The sequence below is a fragment of the Artibeus jamaicensis genome, unplaced genomic scaffold (assembly GCF_021234435.1).
Source record: "Artibeus jamaicensis isolate MK-2021 breed Jamaican fruit bat unplaced genomic scaffold, CSHL_Jam_final contig_1015, whole genome shotgun sequence".
NCBI classification, from domain to species: domain Eukaryota; kingdom Metazoa; phylum Chordata; class Mammalia; order Chiroptera; family Phyllostomidae; genus Artibeus; species Artibeus jamaicensis.
Genome location: NW_026521194.1, coordinates 5,571,888 through 5,592,389, shown reverse-complemented (window position 1 = coordinate 5,592,389; position 20,502 = coordinate 5,571,888). Strand labels below are relative to the sequence as shown.

Here is a 20,502-nt window from a genome sequence, read left to right as displayed (position 1 = left end):
TTATATGGCTGTATATTAAATTTTACAATCCTCGGGTGCTTCCTTTTGGTTGTTTGTGGCATCCAGTCATTTGCCATCAAACTCTTTCCCAAGTTCAGCTCCTGTGAGCTTCCTGAGTTGTGGAAGGCGTCTTTCAAGGTGTTTCTCGCTCTGAGATGACACTGTTAATGTTCAGCCAGTGTCTAGGAGGCCCCTAAGAACACGTCAGACCCCAGATTGGACTCTGAGTGCTCAGCAGTGGCAATGGCTGCTGCCCCATGCCCTTGAAGAGCTCTTTGTCCACCGGGGGAGACAGGGACACGTGTGAATGTCATGTAGCAAAGGAGACAAACCCTCCAAGGTCATCAGCCATCAATGGAGCAAGACCTTGCTCAGTTTCCCTCATTCCCCATAAGAAAACTCTTAAGTGAACATTTTGGAAGAAGTTGTTCTTGAGCTTTCTTGGAAGGTTTGAAACTTACCAAATATAGAATGAGTTCTGTTGACATTCTCAGACTTTAGACAATAAATGTGGATATCATATGGGAAAAATCCTTTTTTTAAAAAAATTACAGCATATGACATATAGATTTCATGCTTAAGGCTAGAACATAAGGGAGTTTAAAAACAGAAAAGAAATTGCGTGCCTGAGTCCCAAGAGCAAGCTTTGAGCACGTGGGTGTGGGAGTTCCTGTCGATCCCTGGCCAAACCCCCAACCTGACCCCAGACGTGCTAACTACTCGGTGACCAGGAAAAGCAGGATGTGTACTGGTCTCCTTGTCCCTGGACTGCGTCAGAGTTGTGAGAATGAGGTGATCCCTATATGGCCCTGCATGGGTAATGGCCATCCATGCGGGGCGAAGATGGCAACTGATGGCCACTGCCCAGACCAGCCTGGCCTGGGTGGCGGTCCTCCTTTAACCACAAAACAGAGGTCCCAAACCAGGGCCCGGAGGTCCAAATGTTGGCCCCACACAAGCTTTGTTCACACACGGTTTTTCTAGGAAGACCTTTCTAGAATTTCTGGCTTATGGTTTGTTTGTTTGTTTGTTTATTCACTTATTTTTAAGAACATGGGGCATGGAGCAGCATCAGCTTGCACTCTACACAGCATGTGAGGTTGGTCTCCAGGAGCACTCATCTCCCTGGACCAGGGCAGGCTCCCTCGGTGTCCACCAACCCCCCTGTCTCGCACCTGCAATGGCTTTGCTCATTTACATCACTTCTTGCTTGACCCATATAGGCATTTGAATTTGCTCTTCCTAGTCTAGAACGTTCCAGAGAAAAGGAGAATAGCTAGGGTCCCCAGGGCAGAAACCCTCGGGATACCCCCAGAAACAGTTGGGGCAACTTCTCGTGGGTGCTGCCACAAGCTCTCAGAAGCAATGCCCGATTCGATACGCCTCAATGCAACCATTTAAAACATAACTCTGGCCCAAAGTTTAGGGTGCAAGTCATTCCTAAGTGCCACAGAAAATAAATCCGCACTGCCTGGTGCTACGCTCTGAAAAACTGAGCTGCCGGGACTTTCAGGAGGTATTGCTCTGGGCAGCAAGGAGCCCTGGTATCCAGGCCGAGGCTGCACATGAGAAGGAGGAGTGACCATCAATAACCACAGGGGGATCCAGGGTTGATAGACCAGATCTGTAACCACAGATTGTTCTGCTTCAAGAAGGAAACTATGAGAAGGGGGTAGAACTAATCTTTACTGCATTTTACATAAGCAGTTTAATTTAATTCTCCTAATGATAGCGTGGCCCTTCCTCGGATATTAGTGAGTGCTGCCGTGTGTGGAGCTGGGCACTGGGGGTGGAGCGGTGAGTAAAGCACTGTTGAGCTTACGGGCAAGTGAAGGTGGCAAAACAAGGACAACGATTAGAAGTAAGTGCAGAGAGAAAACACAGCTGGACAGGGGGTAACTGGTGAGAGAAGGGGAGGGACTGCCTCCAACACCATCAGGAAGGAGCTTCTGTCATCTCCACTTTACTGCTGGGGACACTGAGGCAGGACGTGGCCAGGTGATATCTGGTGGAAGCCGGCCTCTGAGCCAGGTCAGACTGCGGTGCCCAAACTTGGGAGCAGTCATTCAGCTGGGAACAGGGGTACTTACTGTCTACATCTCAGGGGAGGCCCAGAATCTCACCTAGGACTTTGTGTACAAGAAAAATTCAGCATTGGTGACATCAAGCTTATCTCAATGTTTATGCCATAGAGAGTCCCTTTGTGCTGTGACAGGAGCACAGCACCCAATTTTTGCCATGACTTATTGGTCTCTGCTGACCAAGTGTGGTTGTTGAAACAAAGGGACTATATTCCACATGGTAAGCTGCCCAGACTCACGGGTACCAGGTTTATGGGCAGAACGGAGGGATGGCTGAGGGACTGCAGGCTCTGGGCTCCAGGAGCTTGCATTCGAACACCTCCTCATTGGTGCATAAACTTGGACAAGTCAGCTCTGGGCAGCTCAGTTTCCTCACCTGCAAAACAAGAAAACTCCTGGTTCCTGCCTTGGCACCTTGCTGTAAATTGCATCTGAGATAATGCAGGTAATGAAAGCACCGTGTAAATGCTCACTCTGGGTACTGTTTCTCCCGGAGGCTTTTAGAGAACCTGCTTGTCATTGGATGCTGTGCTCACATGGCAGAGGTGGCCTCAGAGAAACATTTTGTTTCCCATGCAGAAAGTCCCATTTACAAGTTTCTGAACTGGGAACAGCCCGGTGGCATGGCGAGGGACCATCGTGCTCCCCTGATGGCAGATTTCTGAGGCACAGCAGGCTCAACATTTTCTCTTCCTATTTGACATGCTTTTGCAGACGGCACAATATGGAACTGGTCAGACTCCTAATTATGACAGTGGTCCAGAGCCAGAATCCAATCATGCAATTGACAAAGAACTTGGTACAGAGATCGGTGACCAGCTGTTCCCCATCTCCAGCGAGCAGAGAGTCAGAGGAAATGGGTTTAAGCTGCGTGAAGGATTTGGGTTATTTATGGTAGGATTTCCTGACAGCGAAGGCTGCTGAGCATTGGGACTGGATTAGAGACAGCGGTTGTAGAATTTCTTTCCTTGGGGATTTTGCAAACGTGGTCCTGCCTGAGCACTGACTGCAAGGGCCACCTTCCAACTGTGCTCTGTCCTCTCTTCTCATCTCTCCTCCCTTCTACCCGAATGGTGCCGTAGGCAAAGGAACCTTCTCTGGAAGACAGTGAGGAGGAGAAGGGAAGGGGCTCCCAGTTAACCCATTCAGCCCTCTGGCACATTGATGGCCAGCTTTGACACTCTGGGTGAGGACCAAACAACCATGGCCTGGTTCAGTTAGCCTCAGACTGAGAAGCTCTCCTGGGCCAGGGAGAAGCCACTCTGGTCACGTTCAGGTCTTGGACGGCCGTGGAGAACACCTGCCTCGTCCTGAGGAAGGCAGCCCTTCTGAGAGTGAGCCGATTCTTGCTCACCTCACTAGACCTCAGAAAAAGATGTGCCCTATTAAATGATTAGTGCATTTTCTATGGACGACCTAAAAAATAATGATGGTCTATTCCTCACCCCATTGATGGTGACTACTTTGAAAGTCATATTAGCATTTAGAAAACACCTGTGACCATGCATGGCGCTGTCTGCTACCTCTTTATTTAGGTCAGTAAGTGCGTGGAAATTTATTCTGATGGGCCCCAAGAGCCAGAGCCCTCTGCATGATCTGTGGCTGACCTACAAATTGTGGAACCTACCTCTGAGGGGCTGAGGCACTGAGCACTGGCTGTCCCAGGAGTCACAGCCACCTCCAGACACAGCTGTCCCCCCTCTTATCTTAGGGGGTGAATGCAAGGCCTGTCGCTTCCCCACGGATCGCAGCCTCTTAGCTCTGTGCCTCTGGTTTGACACAGATGGCATCACAAGGGCACTAAAAGTAAAAGAAAATAAATATCATATTCTTTTAATGAAATGAAGGGAGGGAAGGAGAAGAAGAATGAGACCGGGCCATAGATTTAAAAGTACCTTCTTACTTCACCGAGCACAGTGGCAGGAACATATGGAAAAGTACTGCCTCTCGGCTGTTGCTTGGTGCCTCCTGGCGTGGAACAATCATCTTTATCATCACCATCAGCAACTCTCATTCACTCAGCACGGTTCTAAATGCCTCCCGTGCGTGGCCGCACCGGTTCTTCACAACTCTGTAAGGTAGATATTTTATTTTCTGTCGTTGAGGAACCAGGCACAAGGCTGGGCCACCTGGCTAGTGGGAGGCAGAGCGGGGGATGAACCCCACGGCTGTCCTGCTTCTTCTGGTGAGCGCGCCAGTGGCCATTTGGTTGTTTCCGAAGGGCACGTGCATTTAGTGATCATTTTCTTTGACATTTAGCACCAATGTTCCCCTGTACTGAGAAAGTTCCTCTGGAACCTCCAGAAGTCAGATTTCTGCTTTCTCAGAATCTCCTTTGCCAAAGCAAATCGGGAAAATTTCTCTCTAACCTGCCAATAATCTCAAGATGAAGAGAGAAGCTGGTGGTTTCTGTGTTTCTCCGAGACAAGGGAGAACCCACCCAGGCGGCCTGGGGCGCGTGCCGTTTCTGTTGCCTTCTTCCTCTGGGGGGCAGTGTCTGGAGACAAGAAGCCACAGCGGAGACCTGACACAGCAGACCTGGGGGGAGGGAGCGGGGAGCCCCGGGCTGGAGTGACTCTGTGTCGTGATCAACTTTGAAAGTGGCCTCTCGTGGGCGGTCCTCTCCGTCTGTGCTCTCGGGAGCCCCTGGAGGGTGGAGGTTGATCGTTCTGTTTGCTATTGGATATGATTTGCTTGTCCCCAATTTACATTTGCATAAGGTCATTTTGGCTGTTCTGTGATACTTGTCAGGAGGGATTTATGAAGTTATTTCTGGATATTTGACCAATTAGGCTTTATTTTTTAAAAGGAGACATAATTCACATGCCACTGAATATACCCTTTTAAGATATGTAATTTGGTGAGTTTTAGTATATTACAAAGCTGTGTAACTAACTGTGAAGCTGTGTAGATGGTACATCACTATGTCCTTTTAGGATTTAAGAACAAACTGCTGTAAGTTGCAAAAATGATGGTACCGAGTACCAACTACAGAGAGAGTCAAAGAAGTCTAACTTGGACTGTAGAGAAAACATGAAAAGTCTCCCAAATCAGCACATCCAATGGAACTTCCAGGCAGGATGGACATGTTCTGTATCCGCTCTGTTCAGACTGGAAGCCATCAGTGGCATGGGCCTGTCCAGCACATGAAATGTGACTGACTGGTACCACTGAGTGACTGGATTTTTTTTTTTAATCTGGTTAAATTTAAACAGCCACATGTGTCTTCCATACTGGGCGGGGCAGCTGTATGGCAACTTACCAATTCGGTCTTATCTGAGATCATTGTCCACCACCTCCCCAGTTTCCAGAATGATCGAAATGTTGAAGCATATGCTATACAAATTGTTATATTTAAACTTAATCCCCAGTACAAAGCAAAAGCTGCAGCGTTCCCACAAGGAATCCAGATGACGGGACTGGGGGGTGGGGTGGCGTGAGGCCCGGAGACCCTATTCTGGAACTCCGTCTGAGCGGGAGTCCACTTGGTTGACTCCAGGCGCGGTTGACATCTGCACGCTCACAGGAGGGCAAAGGAAAGTTGTGAACTTGGCCTCTGCTTCATGGCTCACAAAGAATAAAAATCATTCCCAAAGCAGAGTATTTTCAGAGGACACAAAAGTGAGGTTGCTTCTCCTGCTCAAATTGAGAGTTACATGTGGTGACAGGAAATTGCCCCTCCTCAGATTCTGCCACTGAACTGCGAGTTAGGAAGAAGCCAGGAGCCATGAACGCTATTTTAAGCTCTCCTGGTTCAACTCGTTAAGGTCCCTTCTGCCCCCTCAAAGTTCCACTTAAAGTGTTTGGTATTGTTTTCAAAAAGTGTCTGGTGGCTTTCATTGTTTTCCATGAGGATTTGCTTTTCCATTCTCCTTTAGAAGAATAGCCCAAGAAGAACCTTAAACTTTATTAATGTAAAATATGCAGCCCCTTTATTCATTATTCTTTACCTCCTAATTTTCCTGTTTTTATAAAAACTGTCATGTGTGCAATTATGAGGATTCTGAAGGCAAACATTTAAAATGTTTCTTATCACCCTAGCCAGGTAGCTCAGTTGGTTGGAGCGTTGTCCCAATAGGCCAAGGTTGTGGGTTCAATTCCCAGTCAGAGCACATACAAGAAGCAACCAATGAATGCATAAACAATTGGAACAACAAATTGGTCTCTCTCTCTCTCTCCCACTCAAAAAAATAAAATGCTTCTTATCCTAAAACTTTCTGTACTGGTTGGGAGCAAAAATAAATCCTGGGTATTTATTATGTATGAAGTTATGAAAAAACAAGATGGTCTCTAGTAAATAATTAATATTTACCTATAAAATACAACACACAAGAGAGAAGACCCAAAATATTCACTTAGTTCTTGACAAACTTAGAAGAAAAAAATAATTGACCTCTAAAACTGCAGGATTTTTTAGGTACACAGATGGAGACAGAGATTCTATAGCTCCGAGTGTTTTAAAGTTATTGATTAAATTAACAAAGCACCAAGTATAATACATTTTGACCTCCTGCCTTGACAGAGATATGCTTACGTGACCTGGGAAGTTAGAGTCAAATTTAGAACTCTCAGACTCTCCAGAGTTCCAGCTGGAAGGTAGCAGAGTTAGGGGACCAGTCTGTCCCCTGTCTGAGACCACACAATGACCCCCACCCCACCCCGTGCCTGGGACAGCCCTGGGGTCTGGGGACAGCACCCTGGTGTGTCACCCACACTAGGGAGGGCAGACCTGGGGCAGAGATCTCTGTGGGGGGGCATTTGGACAGGGAATGCAGGGGTTCCGCATGCAGTGCCCAGAGAATGTTCTAGAAGACCGGGCATCAACTCTTGCTCCGTGTGTGGAAGGACACAGCTGGAGGAGGTCAGAATGGTGTGTCTAAAGGACGGAGTCAGGGCACAGAGCCTGATGGCCTGTAGGCAGTGCCGAATCATATATGGCTGAAGACCAGTGGCCAGTTGGGCGTTCCTGTGCTGAAACTCTGCTCCCTGGCCTGCCCCTGAACCTCACCAGTCCGGGGCGAGAGAACAGGCTCTCCTGTCATCACCCAGCAAGGCCTGGCTCCACTGCTCTCAGTAGAGAGAAGTTATGAGTTTGGTGTTTCCAAGGCTCCTGAGTGTTTTTATTTATATTTTTCAGCTTTACTGAGCTATAATTCACATCCCATGCGGTTCGCCTATTTCATCGTTTTTTTTTAGTGTATTCACAGAGTTGTGCGATCATCACCGCAATCAATTTCAGAGCACTTTCATCACCCTGAAAAGTAACCCAAGCCATTAACAGCCCCTCCCCCCCCAACCCCTCCTCCACTCTCTCTCTGGGTTTGCCGTCCTTACTGAGTGCTTTCGCTTCTTCTCGAGCAGTTTCTCCTTGCATGCGTACCCAGACCCAGAGAGAATAGTAACATCTCATACATTCCAACGTTGCATTTGTTTCCTCAATAGATGCAGATTCATGCTGCTCACGCTTTTATGTGCATGCCAGCCGTCCTGGCGGAATCCGGCTCAAATTCCCAGCGACTCCGCAGTTCTGGGATGGGGCCTGAGATTATGAATTTCTCAAAGTAATGCCCACTCTGAGGCTATAGGTGACGCTGAAGTCATTTTTTAAACCAGAGCAGCCTTCACTGCAGACAGTGTGTCAAGGAGTTGGGATTGCAACTGCCTTAGTGCGGCAGGTTCCCGCCATAGCGGAGAACGCGGGGCGGGGAGGAAGTGTGCGCGCGTTTATGTGCGTGTGTGAGAGGCAGAGGGCCGGGGTTTTGCGTACATGGGCATCTGTCTGTCATTCTGGAACTAGGCCTGTGAGGACCCCAAACATTCGTTTCGTCTTTTCTAGTCTCCAGATCCAGGCTTTTCCCACTCCTCGTCACCCTCGCAAGCAGGCAGTTGCCTCATGGGTTGTTTAACTTGGTCTGGTTCCCCTTCCTTATCAAGGACCCAAACCCACGTTTCTCTGGCCATCTCTGACATGCCAGGGTCATTGGTTCTGGTCACACAGCGCCTTCTGGAAATTGTGTTCTAGGAAAAGAAATGAGAACCACATTTTCCACGCTGCGGTGTTTTCAGTGCGTTCTGCGTCCTTGGGGATGGGAGCCCTGGTTCCTGTTTAGGGAGGAAGCCTCTGAAGTGTGGGGCCCTCGGGGACAGAGCTCAGCTGAAGCCCGGAGCCAAAGGTCTACTCAGGGCGGGTCCCAGCACAGCCTGTGGCATTCAGTCGCCGTCTGTGTGTGTGGACTCACTTTCTCTGGGTTTCATCAAATTGTTTATGTTCCTGTGGTTTCTTGCTAAATGACTGTATCATCAGATCCCACATGGCAAAGGCCCGGCCAAAAAGAAAAAGCACACTTTCTTCCTCGTCCTTGTGGCCACTAGGGACTGTCAGAGCGCCCAGCTTCCATTTCAGACACAGGGGGCCTCCGACTGGCCTGCCTGCCGCTGGCCCAGGCGACTGTGCGTGAAACCCGCGGGGAGCACGGGAAATCACTGAGAGGGGACAAGAATGTGAGCACGTTGGTGGCGATTTAGACCACACTGCTGATCCGGTCACTCACTGGTCCAGCGCTCTCAGGGGCTCCCCAGTACCCACAGGTTAAACGCAGCCTCCGCATGACGGCCTTCGGGACTCTCTCTGGTCTGGTCTCACTTCCAGCCTTGCTACCTGCGACTCCCTTTATAGATAGATACGTGTGCTCTAGCCATGGCTGTGCACCATTCCGAGAACACTGCGCCTTGCTGCTTCCATCTTGCTCCTCATGCTGTTCCCTTCAGCTTAATGTCTCCCTCCTTTCCTCTTTCTGTCACACTTCCAATCATCCTTCCAGGACGGTGTACTTGCCCTCTCTAGAGTGTCTTTGTTTCAAAAAAATCTTTTTACCTTTTTCTCATCCTTTTTGTTCTACTACAGCTGGACCCTTCTGACATGTTCTTATTTATACTGTTTAAAAACATGGCAGATATAACTACCATTTATTGAGTACATACTGTGTGTCTGATGTAGTATGATGTCATTTATGTAAGTGACTTCATTTCATCTTTCTAACACCTCTGCTAGGGACCTGCTGTTATAGCTACTGCACAGGTGAGGGCACGACCACTGCACAGGGGAGGGTATATCTACCATAGAGGTAAGGTACTCCTCCCACAGCAGAGGAGTGTATACACCCACCACCCAGGTGAGGATACACTCGTACCTTAGATAAGAATATACACGCTGCGCAAGTGAGAATACACCCATTGAACAGGTGAGGAAGTTCACACTTCCCAGAGTTGCAGGAGCAGATCAGTCATTGGACCCAAGGCAGGCAGACACCCACACGTCTTAGGCTCCATGTCGATCCATGTATCTCAGCTAGAGGTAGCTGAGAATAAGGGCTGTGGCTCGTGTACCAACCCCAGGACTTCCAAAGCCTTGAAGACCTGGTTTCACCATTTTAAAGGTGGATTTGGGACCCTCCCTCTGCTGCAGCACAGCGCCTGTCCTTCCCGTTCCCCGGTCATTGTTCATTTCTTCAGCCCTGTGCTCTGAGCTGGGACGCTCGGGCAGTGTCTCTCTGAAGCTTGTGCCAGATCTGGAAAAAGACAAGCAAACAGCAGTAAGGCCAGACAGGTGGTCACAGGGGATATTGTCGGGGAGGATGTTTATTTGGTCAGGCTAAGGACTGAGTAAGGCAAAGTCTGGGAAGGTTGCCCCCAGGACCCCCCCCACAGGTTGTGTTTGCTGCCCAGGACTGGGCTGGGCTGGGCTGCGATCCGCCTTGGAATGGGTGAGTGAGCTGGCGGAGCACAGTGAAGAAGGAACAGAAGTTCAACCATCCAGCTTGACCAAAGTCATTATCTAAAGTAATATTTAGGGACCTAGGGACATGCAATACATCGTACTTAAACATGTAAGAGGTAGTGGAATCTCACTTCTGCTAAAATACAGGCCACACATGTTCTCACTTAAATACCAGGAAGAGACCAGTGAAGCTATTCACAGGGGTTGAGTCTTGGGGGTAGGATCGTGGGGAATTTTTGCTTTGTTTTTACGTAGTTTTGAATTCCCACATGTTCTCAGGTAAAATGTGTTAACTGGGGGCCAGGGAATATTAATCAGATAATCAGGAAAACAAGTAACTTAAAAAGCCCATGTGTTTAGCTCAGAAAATCAAAAGTGCCCCAAAGCACAACAACCCCAAACCCCAACACTCACAGGCACAAAGGAACCAAGTGCGCCAGACCAGGCTGGGTGGAGAGCACCATTGTTCTGACCCGGCCCAGCTTTCTTCTGGATGTCCTTCCTGTGTGCTCACGACTTCAAAGCCTTCCTTAAGTTTGTTTTTGTGACCAGCCACTTCAAACTTCACCAGAGCTAGCCTTGCAGAGGGAACTGTAGTTTGAAAACCTGGTGGAGGTGGATGGCACTGCCCAAGGTTTAGAGGGAGTGAGGAAGGAGTGAGACCCTCTCAGCAAAAGGTCCTCCCCCTTCCGTCTGTCCCAGCCATCCTGCTCTGCTCTGATGCCCACCTGGGGGTGGGGGGTGAGGGAGGGTACCTGTCAAGAAAGGAAATCATTCCCAAGTATATTCTCCTTTTCATCATGGGTTACAGGACAGCTGGACAGGTGGAGAGCTAGATTTCCAAAGTGGGGACGGGTAGCAGGAAGGTACTTTTCGGCTTCATCTTCATTCCCCATGTACACACATAACTACCGAGTCCATAGCCTTGGATAAGAGAAGCTACAGGCTGAAACAGCCGGTGCCCGTCGTGCCCGGATAATCCAGAGAGATGGGGGCAGGAAAGCCTTTGGCTAAAATCTTCTTGAGTTCAGTGGCGAACTAGCCAGACTTGAGTTTTGTTTTTGTCTGATTTCAATGTTTGTTTTCAAATCTCTGTACGTAAAAATCACCAAGGAGAAAACCTTATATGTGTCCACATAGCTTTCTTACATTTGAGTGGTGCCTTTTTAAAAAGTTCAAACATTTCGTTGTTGTTGTTGAGCTATAATCAACCTATAACATCCTACTAGTTTCAGGTATAGAACATAATGACCCAATATTTGCATAGACTGCAAAATGGTGAGAAGACTTGTTAACTTCTGTCACCCTGCGGAGTCACAGAATTTTTCTTCTCATGGTGAAGCATTTTCACGTTTCCTCTCAGCAACTTTCAAATAGGCAAAGCAGCGTTATTCACCGTGGTCAGCATGCTGTACGTTACACCACCCCTGGAGCTTACTTAGTTTATAACTGCAAGTTTGTACCCTTCGGCCTTCTTCACCCCCCTCGTTGGTGATGCCTTTTAAAGCTTTAGAAAAGTTTTTTTTTTTTCTTTTGAAGGGATTTAGGAATGGATGAATTCATGCTGCCAGGTTAGGGCAGAACCGGACCAAGCCTCCTGAGTTCTGAATTCTGAGTGTGTGCATTGGAGCGGAGGCGGAATTCCTGGATTAAAACGAATGAACTCAAGTTTAAAAGGCTCCTTCTTGAACATCCTCTAGCTCTTCCAAACGTCATGTTGATAAGTTAATATAAACGAATCAGAAACATCTGCCGCAAACCCCCCCCCCCCGAACACACGAGGGCTTAACAATTAAGTGGAAGAACGTTTGGCGCAATGTGTTTCAGGTTTTAAGGGATCCAAATGTTTAGAAAAACAGTTAAGTTCTTAAGACATTTCGAGAATTTAAAGGGCAGCTGGTCCTCCCACCCCCTGTAAAAAGGGGGGTAGTTATTTCTGCTCTTTGTGTTGACTTCTGTTGCTCGTGGTGTCCGCGGAGGAGGCCCTTCTAGCCCAGGCTCATGCCTGCAGTTCCTGCAAACCCATGTCCCACCCGACCCCACACATCCCTAGATTTGCTCCCTAAGGCCCCGTGTGTTTCAGGCAGAGTTCCCCAGGTCACGGTAAGGCGGTGTTTTCTCCTGTCAGACGACCTCTTTCTACATACAAGTGGAGTGTCCTTGCCACCACGGATCACTGCAATTTCAAGAGTTTCCCAATTTGTCGTACTGGCTCCTTTTACTGATGGTGCCCGATAGGAGAGCTGGCTCTCGAGGAAAAGAAAGATACCAGCTGTCCCGAGGATGACTGAAATCCGAAGGACTGTCCGGAGGAAAGCAAAGCTGCAATGTGGAAAAGGCTCCGGGCAAAATCAAACAAAAGCCACGCTGGGTTCAGTCCCCTCCAGACTCCATCTTAGTCTTGAACACAGGCGGAGGGACCCCGACCAAGGCTAACGTTTGCAGATGAAAGCGATTAATGCGACGTTCCCTTTCAAGCTCTTTTACTTGAAGAATGCGTCCTTTTATTTTATTGACTTTCAGTCTTGCCATCCTGAAATTTCAATCGCCCCGGCACAGAGCAGACATCAGTGAGCTCACCCAGCCTGTAATTCTATCTGGACTTGAAGATGAAAGAAGAAACCCTTGCACAGTCTCGTTCCTCTGGTTTCCCCTTCAAGGGACACTGTCAATCTTTCTTAGGCTTCCTAAGTGATCATTTAATTTTCTTTATAGGTTGGAAAGTCTTGATTTCCTAAACTTAAATTTAAAAAAAAAAGAGTAATTAAAAGGGATGGGAACATGCTGGCTGGTGGTTGGGTTGGTTGAAGCATCCCTCTGTACACCAAAAGGTTGCAGGTTCAATTCCTGGTCCGGGCACATACCTAGGTTGCAGGATCGATCCCTGGTTGGGGTACATACGAGAGGCAACCAATGAGTGTTTCTTTTGCACCTCTCTCTCTCTCTCCCTCTCTCCCCCCCTCTCCCTCCCTTCCTCTCTCTGTAAAATCAATAAACATATGCTTGAGTGAGGTTTTTTTTTTAAAGTAATGGGCCCTGCCTGGCTGGTGTGGCTGTTTGTTGCGGATCGTCCCATGGGGCCAGGGGCCGCCTGTTCAGTTCCTGGTTGGGCACATGCCTGGGTTTCAAGATGCCCCCAGTTGGGGTGTGTGTGGTGGTGGGGTGAGGGGTGATCAATCGATGTGATCGATGTTTCTCTTGTACATCAATGTTTCTCTCCTTCTCTGTCTCCTTCCCTTCCCCTATCTCTAAAAATAAATAAAACCTTTAGAAATAAAAATAAATAAGTGATGAGAGCATAGTAGTAAACAATCTTCATCACTAGTGTGTAGCAAGAAATGAATGGTCTTTATAAACATGGCCCCTAAGACTTGCCGTATTCAATTTTATAAAAACATTGGGCATTGCTTGGTTGGTACTTGGCCTGTTACTATGCCAGCTGGTGTCTTATAAACAGCTCAGAAAGAGTGTTTATTTCTCAAACGTTCCATCTCCGTGGTGTGTGATGGCACGTGTGCTAAGGCCTTGTCTTTCACAGTGGTAGCAGGACCGGAACCTCTAACGGTTGTATTGAAAGAAGCATCCGGTGCTTCGGGCCTGTCCTTCCCGACCTCTGGGCTCTAGATTGGAAATTCTGGCTGAACGCAAGCAGAGTGTGAGAATCAGAGAGCATGGCATTGTCAAATTTGAGTCCTGAATCCTACGCCTTTTGGGATATCCCCTCCACCACAGACAGTATTTTCTATGGGGAAACCCTAGTCTCATGAAGGACTGTCAGTCTGGAGGTCATCATCTCATACCCCTTTTCTCCCACAATCCCAAGCACACAATGATGTTGCCTACCTTGAAAAATGACCCTGGGCAAGCATGTGACAATGTGACAGTCCTCAGAAATTAATGAGATAAGTGTGCTGGTTGAATGTATATTATTGTAGATGTACTTAGCAATGACAATTTTTTAGGTTGGGTTAAAAAAGATAATACTTTAGAACTTCCAAAAGCCACCCATCTTAATAGGATACTCTCAGTTTTTATATTTTATTTTTTACCAAAAGGCACATTTCCACCTGCATTTTAGCAGAGGACATAAGGACAGAGGTTCCTGCCTGCAGAGTCAGAGGGCCTTGTTTCCAAGCCAGGACTCTGACAAGGTGCAAAAGCCCCTTTTCAGAAATGAGGCTTGTTTTTCTGTATCATGATAGTCTCTCAAGGCTAAGAATGTTTTTTAAGGTCTGTGACACCTAAGTAACTTTGCATGTTATCCAAAAATTTATGCAAACCCTGGAGATGGCTTAGTGCCTTCTGCATCGTCAGCTGGTAGTTTGTTCCAGCTGCCATTTCAGCTCCTAGGTGTGCCTTTCCCTAGTTTAGCAGCTTCTGCGCTCAGGGTGCCTGTCTGGGCTCCCTTCCTGCATGGAACTCACTCACTGTTCCCTTCCGGTGTGTCACCAGCTTTTTCACCTGTTGCTTTGATATCACATTGTCTGGTTCCCTTAAACTCCCATCGGGGCCTTCTCCAACACCAACAGTCAAATCTGAGAGCCTCATGTTTGTGTTTAAAAGCCCTTCACTGGGGAGTCCTTGACCGTTACTCCTCAAAGTGTGTGGTCCATGGGCTGGAAAATGGCAGCTCGTGCATCACCTGGGAACTCAGAACAACCAGCTCTGCCCCAGGGGAACTGCACCATAATTGGCATTTTAACAGGATCCAGGTGATTCAAAGACGCATTAGAATTGAGAAGCAATTTCTAGAAATCTTCACCACTGTGGTGGTCAGTCACGGCCAACAGCTGCGTCTCACTGAGCTGTTTCTCCACCAGGGTCTGAACTGAGTGCTTTGCATACGCAGCCAACAATGTCTGAGTTAAGCTTCCCAACATCCCTATGTGGTATGTACTCGTATAATTTACATTTCTGAAAGGGGAAAGTGAGGCATTGCCGAAGTTATTCAGGTAGTGAGTGGTGCGCCAGCTAGGATTCGCTCTGAGACTCTTGGCTCCAGCATCTGAGGTCCCCGCCACTGGGCTCAGAGGTGTCCTCCTCCCGGCCCCTCCTGCTCTGCAGGTCAGTTCACCCTGTATTCACTGGCTTCCTCCTCTCCAGTCTCTGAAACTTCTCTGAAGCAAAGTTATTATGAAAGGAACACTGCTATTCGGTGTGCTCTCCACGAAAGAGCTTCGGGCCTTGCGATTATGTTTAAGTAAGACTACGCACATAGTCGGACCTGAATCATCGCATCTCCCTCAGCGCTGGAGAGTGAGATCCAGCTGGAGAGAACTGCTAAGAGCGGCAGATGTCCTCCGAGACGTGGACTCCCCTCGGCTCTGTCGAGATACAGGAGTGTCTCAAACTTGACCTTTGGAGAAATGCTTGTTTGTAGCTCTTAACTGAGCAAAGCGAGAAAGTAGTAAGATTGTGCGATGACTTTTGTTTCAGGGTTTATCAAAAGACCTCAGGGTTGGTGTGTCTATAGCCTGTGTACTCAGGGCCAAAGGTAAACCTAGGACCGTGGTAGGTGACGTCTGGCAGAGGCGGAGGTCTTTGGTTTCCAAACCTGCTCTGAGGGGCTGTTCCAGAGCAGGGCCAGGGGCGCTGGAAGTGGTCAGGGCCCAAAATAGGGATTCTCTGAGCCCCCTCACTTTCAACCAATTAGTACAGACTTTCAGTCTTATTTTGTGTAATAGGCCTGGGGTGCCATTTTATTTAAGGGGCCTTTTCCTGTTTTAAAAGTTTTTGTCTATTAAAAAGCAACTGAATTCATGCTACTCTGTCCTTTGCAGTTGAGGCCTCTGAAGTTCAGAAGGGCAAAGTGACTTCCCTGAGGTCACACATTGTTTTGGCTGAAAACTATTTCTTGTTTACGTCCTTTGAAAACTCTGCTGGGCATTTGCTGCTCCGCTGCGCCGGTCAGCCCTTGGGCACCAACCTAGCCAACTTCTCTTCGCATTTAGGACTCCTTGGTGTGTGCTTGGGGGAAAAAACAAAAAACAACACAAAACAAAAACGCTGTTCAGGGGTTCAGAGCTGAGCTGAGCCAGAAAGACACATTCTCAGTGTTCTTTTCCTTCCCTCACGGTGAGCCCACGTGGCTCCCCATCTCCCTGAATCTGTTTGTGTATTGAAGGCAACCTTGCAGAGAACACAAATACCCCGGTAACAGCAAAATAGAGTGGCTCCTCTCTGGCCCACAGGCTAAGTTATTGAAAACCCAATGTTAGAAAAATGGGCATTTAAGGAACCCACGACCAAAAAGGCAGGATGCAATTAGGAGACTGCAATCACACTTTCTCACCTACGGAAACGCTTTTGTTTTTCAACTTTCAGGAAAATAAGCCAACCAATAAAATAAACAAGCGAGACTATCGTTGCAGTTAGTTAGAATGAATCTGTGAGTAATTTCTAGCTTATCATCCCTTGTTTCCTAGAAACTTCTTTATTTGGCTTCGTGATAGATAATAGGCATACTAAGAAGCCTTTGGTTGCTAAAAGTCTCTCTCTATCCCTCAGCATTCAGTGCCTTCTTTTTTGTCTAAAAAGTTAGCTGCTCATCCCTGTCTGTTAGGTCTGTGCCCAGAGACACTGCCCCGCAGCCTGGGCCGGCAGCCCCTTACACGTTGCCAATTTCACAGAGCTGTGTCACTGGGCTTCTGAGGCTTGGTTTCCTTCCTCTCAGCTCTTTCTGCCATTGACCTCTCCGACCACTTCTGCTTCTAACCCATGTTTCTTCTCCCTGTAATTGTTCCCAATGGGACCAACACATACGCTGGAACCGAAATTCTTGTTATTTCCAAAAATATGTTGAAGTTGTACACACTGAGATTTCCTACAAGGAAACTTAGATTCTTATTCTTAAAAAAAGAGGAAGTAGTTCATTGCTTTATTTCGATACATAATAACCCCCAAGAATTTGGAGGTAATAGCTCTCAAGTTTAATCATATGTACAGAGTTCTCTAAAAACTCCTGTAGGTGTCCTATCTATATGGGCTGATATTTAAAATTTTACCCTTGCTTCTTCTGTTCCTCAAAGATTTAGAGAATATCTGCCCCTGCTCCACCAAAAAAAAAAAAAAAAATTCCTGTGAGATTGTAAGAAGCATGTCTAAATATATTACTTAGTAATATGGAACACAAGAGCAATTTGCTGTCATCCTTGACGGTCTTTTCAATTACTAGGATTAAGATCATTGAACTTGGTCTCAGGTAAATCTCCAGGGTAGGGAAGTGGTTGTCACTGAGTGTTTACAATGTCAACAGCACTTGGGAACCATGAAATGACACAAGGGAAAGGTCTGACCCTTGTCAGAGTTTGGCTCAAGTTCTCCTTGTAAAGCCTCAATGCGGGACAGATTACCAGGTGCAGCTGGTAGCTGGCAGGTTAAAATGATCTTCACGCTAAAGTGTTTGCCTGAAGGTAGGGCCTGTTCGGTCTACACGTATAGAACAGAACTTGCAGAGAGATAAGTTTTCAGATTAGATAACAGAGATGGGAGTTTGTCACCTATTTTCTCACAGCCCCTTGTCCTTATTTTGCAAATCTAATCATAATATTATTTCGGCAGAAAAATGAAATGAGACACTTCCTTATTTAACTCATTTTGTGCATTATTATTTTCCCTGTTTAGGGTGGATCTATTGCCATTCTCTCTCATTTGAATTCAATGAAAAGTAAAGTACATCCCCAAGAGAGAAGAAATTGTGGCTTGCAGCACGTGCTCAGCCCTGACGGTTCCTTTCAGCAGTGCCGTGCATTGCTTGGCTTGAGGCTGAATTCTTGAACTTTCTGTGACTGGCTGAGACAAATCCAGACAGATCCACCCCTGGAGCTGAGGGCAGTGTCGGCTTCCCCCTGAGTCACAGGGCTCTGTGGGGGGAGGTAGAGGTGCTGGAATAAAGTCAGGAACCTTTTCGAGAGGAGAAAGGAATGCTGGGTAGGCAGCCAACAGCATCAGTTACAGTTATATTCTTGCAACTTCCAAGGTCATCTTTTTTTTTTCATTCTTTTAGTACTACGTGCTCTTGGCCTTTTTCAAGGCCTCAAACACAGCGTTGGACCTGTAAAAATCCATTGCCCCAAATTATTATACGCTTTGACTCCCCCTGGAAAAAAGCTCCTTGAACCCCGATGTCATGCTTGACTCATCTGAATTCTCTTGGCACCCAGCACAGGTTCTGGGCCATCACAGGTGCATGAAGAATGTGTTCAGAGTAAATACATATACCTTATTCTCGAAATCCCCCCAGGATTCAGGGACCTCAGAATTTTTATTAAAAAACCAACAAAACAAAATCCAGATCTACAAGGGTCTTGACAAGTCACCCCGGTGGTAGGGCTGCTTCTCCCCGCCTCCCCCCCATTTTCAATATTGGCATTTTACTTTGATTTAGTAGAGTCCATGACTACCGCAAGGAGAATGCTTAATTTCTTAACTCATCATGAATATGCCGTAACTTAAGGGCATTTACGATATTTTGAATAGGTCGCTTATTCTTCTTTTAACCCCCTTAAGTCTTTCTTTTCCCTGCCTTTTCCTACTTCAGCATAAGAGGGGAACAGGCTAGAAAATGGGGGTGCATGTTAGCAGACTCGGTGTGCCTCTGCTACTTTTCTTGCACCATTGCTGTGTTGGGTTGGCCGCCTCAGTCCCACTTAAAATGTAAACTAAAAACATTCACCGGCAGCTGATTTTCCTTAAGTCTTTCTATTAGTTTATCCATGGCTGCTGTGACTTATCCTCCTGTATACCCAGGAAAAAGGTTTTGGCTTTGTGTGGGTGAGTGTCTTCCTGATATTTCTGCCTCAGATGTGACTTATTTAAATTTTTGAAGGACTAATATTTTCTGTGATCGTGCGAAGGAAATGTGTCGACAGATGTTCCACAACTACGCACACCGATGCGATCATCCGTAATGAATGACGTAGTGGTACGGGAGGCGGCGCCTTGGCAACTGAGACCTGCTTTTCAGAGAGAGGTTTCAAAATTGGCTCGGTTGCCACGCGTTCAGTGAACTCACAGTCCTCTACCCTTCTGTTTCATCAGGCTTATGTACAGAAGTACGTCGTGAAGAACTATTTCTACTATTACCTGTTCAGATTTTCAGCTGCTTTGGGTCAGGAAGTGTTCTACATCACGTTTCTCCCGTTCACTTACTGGAATATTGACCCTTATTTATCCAGAAGACTGATCATCATATGGGTGGTAAGTATCACTATTACTCGCTGATCGCTACTGCTTCTGCAACAACTACCTGCCTTGGTATTCAAGTGCTCTGCACGTACGTTCCTTTATTAATCACTTAGAGTTGAGTTTTTCCCTGGTTTACTTTGGGAAAATACCAGAAAGAATTAAAACTCTACGTATGCAACTTGTTCTGTCTGCAAAACCAGACAAAACTGTGGTGTCCACCTCTCCGGGGGTGTCCACCTCCCTGGGGGTGAATAAAAGCAGAAGAAGGGAGAAGTGATGTGCAGAGAAGATAGGGCCTTTTTGAGAACCATCACGTGCATCCTGAGGGGCCCGTTTTAGTAAAATTGGGTCAGAAACTGAAACGAGAAGCTGTTGACTAGTAACTCTGAGTGGCATTAAGTGAACTCTGTAAACATCAAAGAGACAAAACCGTGTAAGGCAGGGTGCCTCCCTGCGGGTACTGACTGTGCAGGTGGGCAGCTGGTGTGGAAACAAAAGCGCAGTCAAAATTCCAGCTGGGGAGGCGAAAGCCCTTTCTGAGGTTTTACTCAGGACTCTATTGTTTAACTTTCAGGACCCAGTTAGGTCTTTTTTTATTATTACTATTGGGGAAGTGGTGGATACTTGCAAGGCGGCAAGGCGGGCTGCCAGTGTACAGGCTTTGGGATCCGAAAGGCCTGGGTTCAAGGGCGGGCAGCTCAGCCCTGCACTTGTCTGGGTGCCCTTGCCCTCAGCCTTACCTGTCTCATCAGTAAAATGGTGTTAATAACGCGCCTCTCCCAGCATCTCCGTGAAGGCGAACAGAGTGTGCACAGAGCTCTGGGCCTGGTCCGTGGGAGGCCTGTTCACGTTTCTACTTGAGAACATGGTAATTCGCAGTGACTAGTCTGTGAGGGCACAAGGGTCTCAGAGCGAGATGTTCTAAGGTCAAAGACTGCTTAGCTGGGAGGAGATTCGGGGACAAGGATGCCAGTGTGACTGGTTTCTTCACTCCAGATGCTGCAGGAAGAAGGGAGGTGCAGGCATGCTTGGCTGTGCAGGAAGGAGTCGGGTTCTTGGGCAGCTCTGCTTTGAGAAGTGGTGCGATCGTGAGCACGTGACGGCCCCGCCCGGGCTACATATTTTCCACTTGTAGGACAAATTACAGTGGCCTTGATCAAGCGCCGTAAACTCAAATGTCCCCAAAGGCAGGGAGAGAAGTGAAACAGTGAGGTCCTGGGTGGAGAGAGGTGGCAAGGGTGGGGGGATATCGGGAGCGCCACCGTGTGAGCACGTGTGGCACTGAGCACCAGCCGTCCCTCTGCGCCTCCTGTGACTGCCGTGAGGAGAAATGGGCCGGAGTTGCCGGATCCGTTTTCAGGGGCAATCTCCCACTTTTTAAATGCAGGCTTACGTTCGTTCGACAACCATTATATGCCAATGGAACACAGAATCCTTGAAGTCCAAACATATGAGGCC

The 20,502-nt window shown here is 47.5% G+C and overlaps 1 protein-coding gene across 1 annotated transcript in view; it reads left to right on the top strand.

Moving 5' to 3' along the window:
* Window positions 1-20,502, top strand: part of SGPP2 (sphingosine-1-phosphate phosphatase 2) — a 99,915-nt gene that overhangs the window by 18,566 nt on the left and 60,847 nt on the right. The window contains exon 2 of the mRNA XM_037147490.2: window positions 18,898-19,056. Within this exon, the coding sequence (XP_037003385.2) occupies window positions 18,898-19,056 (159 nt within the window). The remainder of the gene's footprint in view (window positions 1-18,897; window positions 19,057-20,502) is intronic.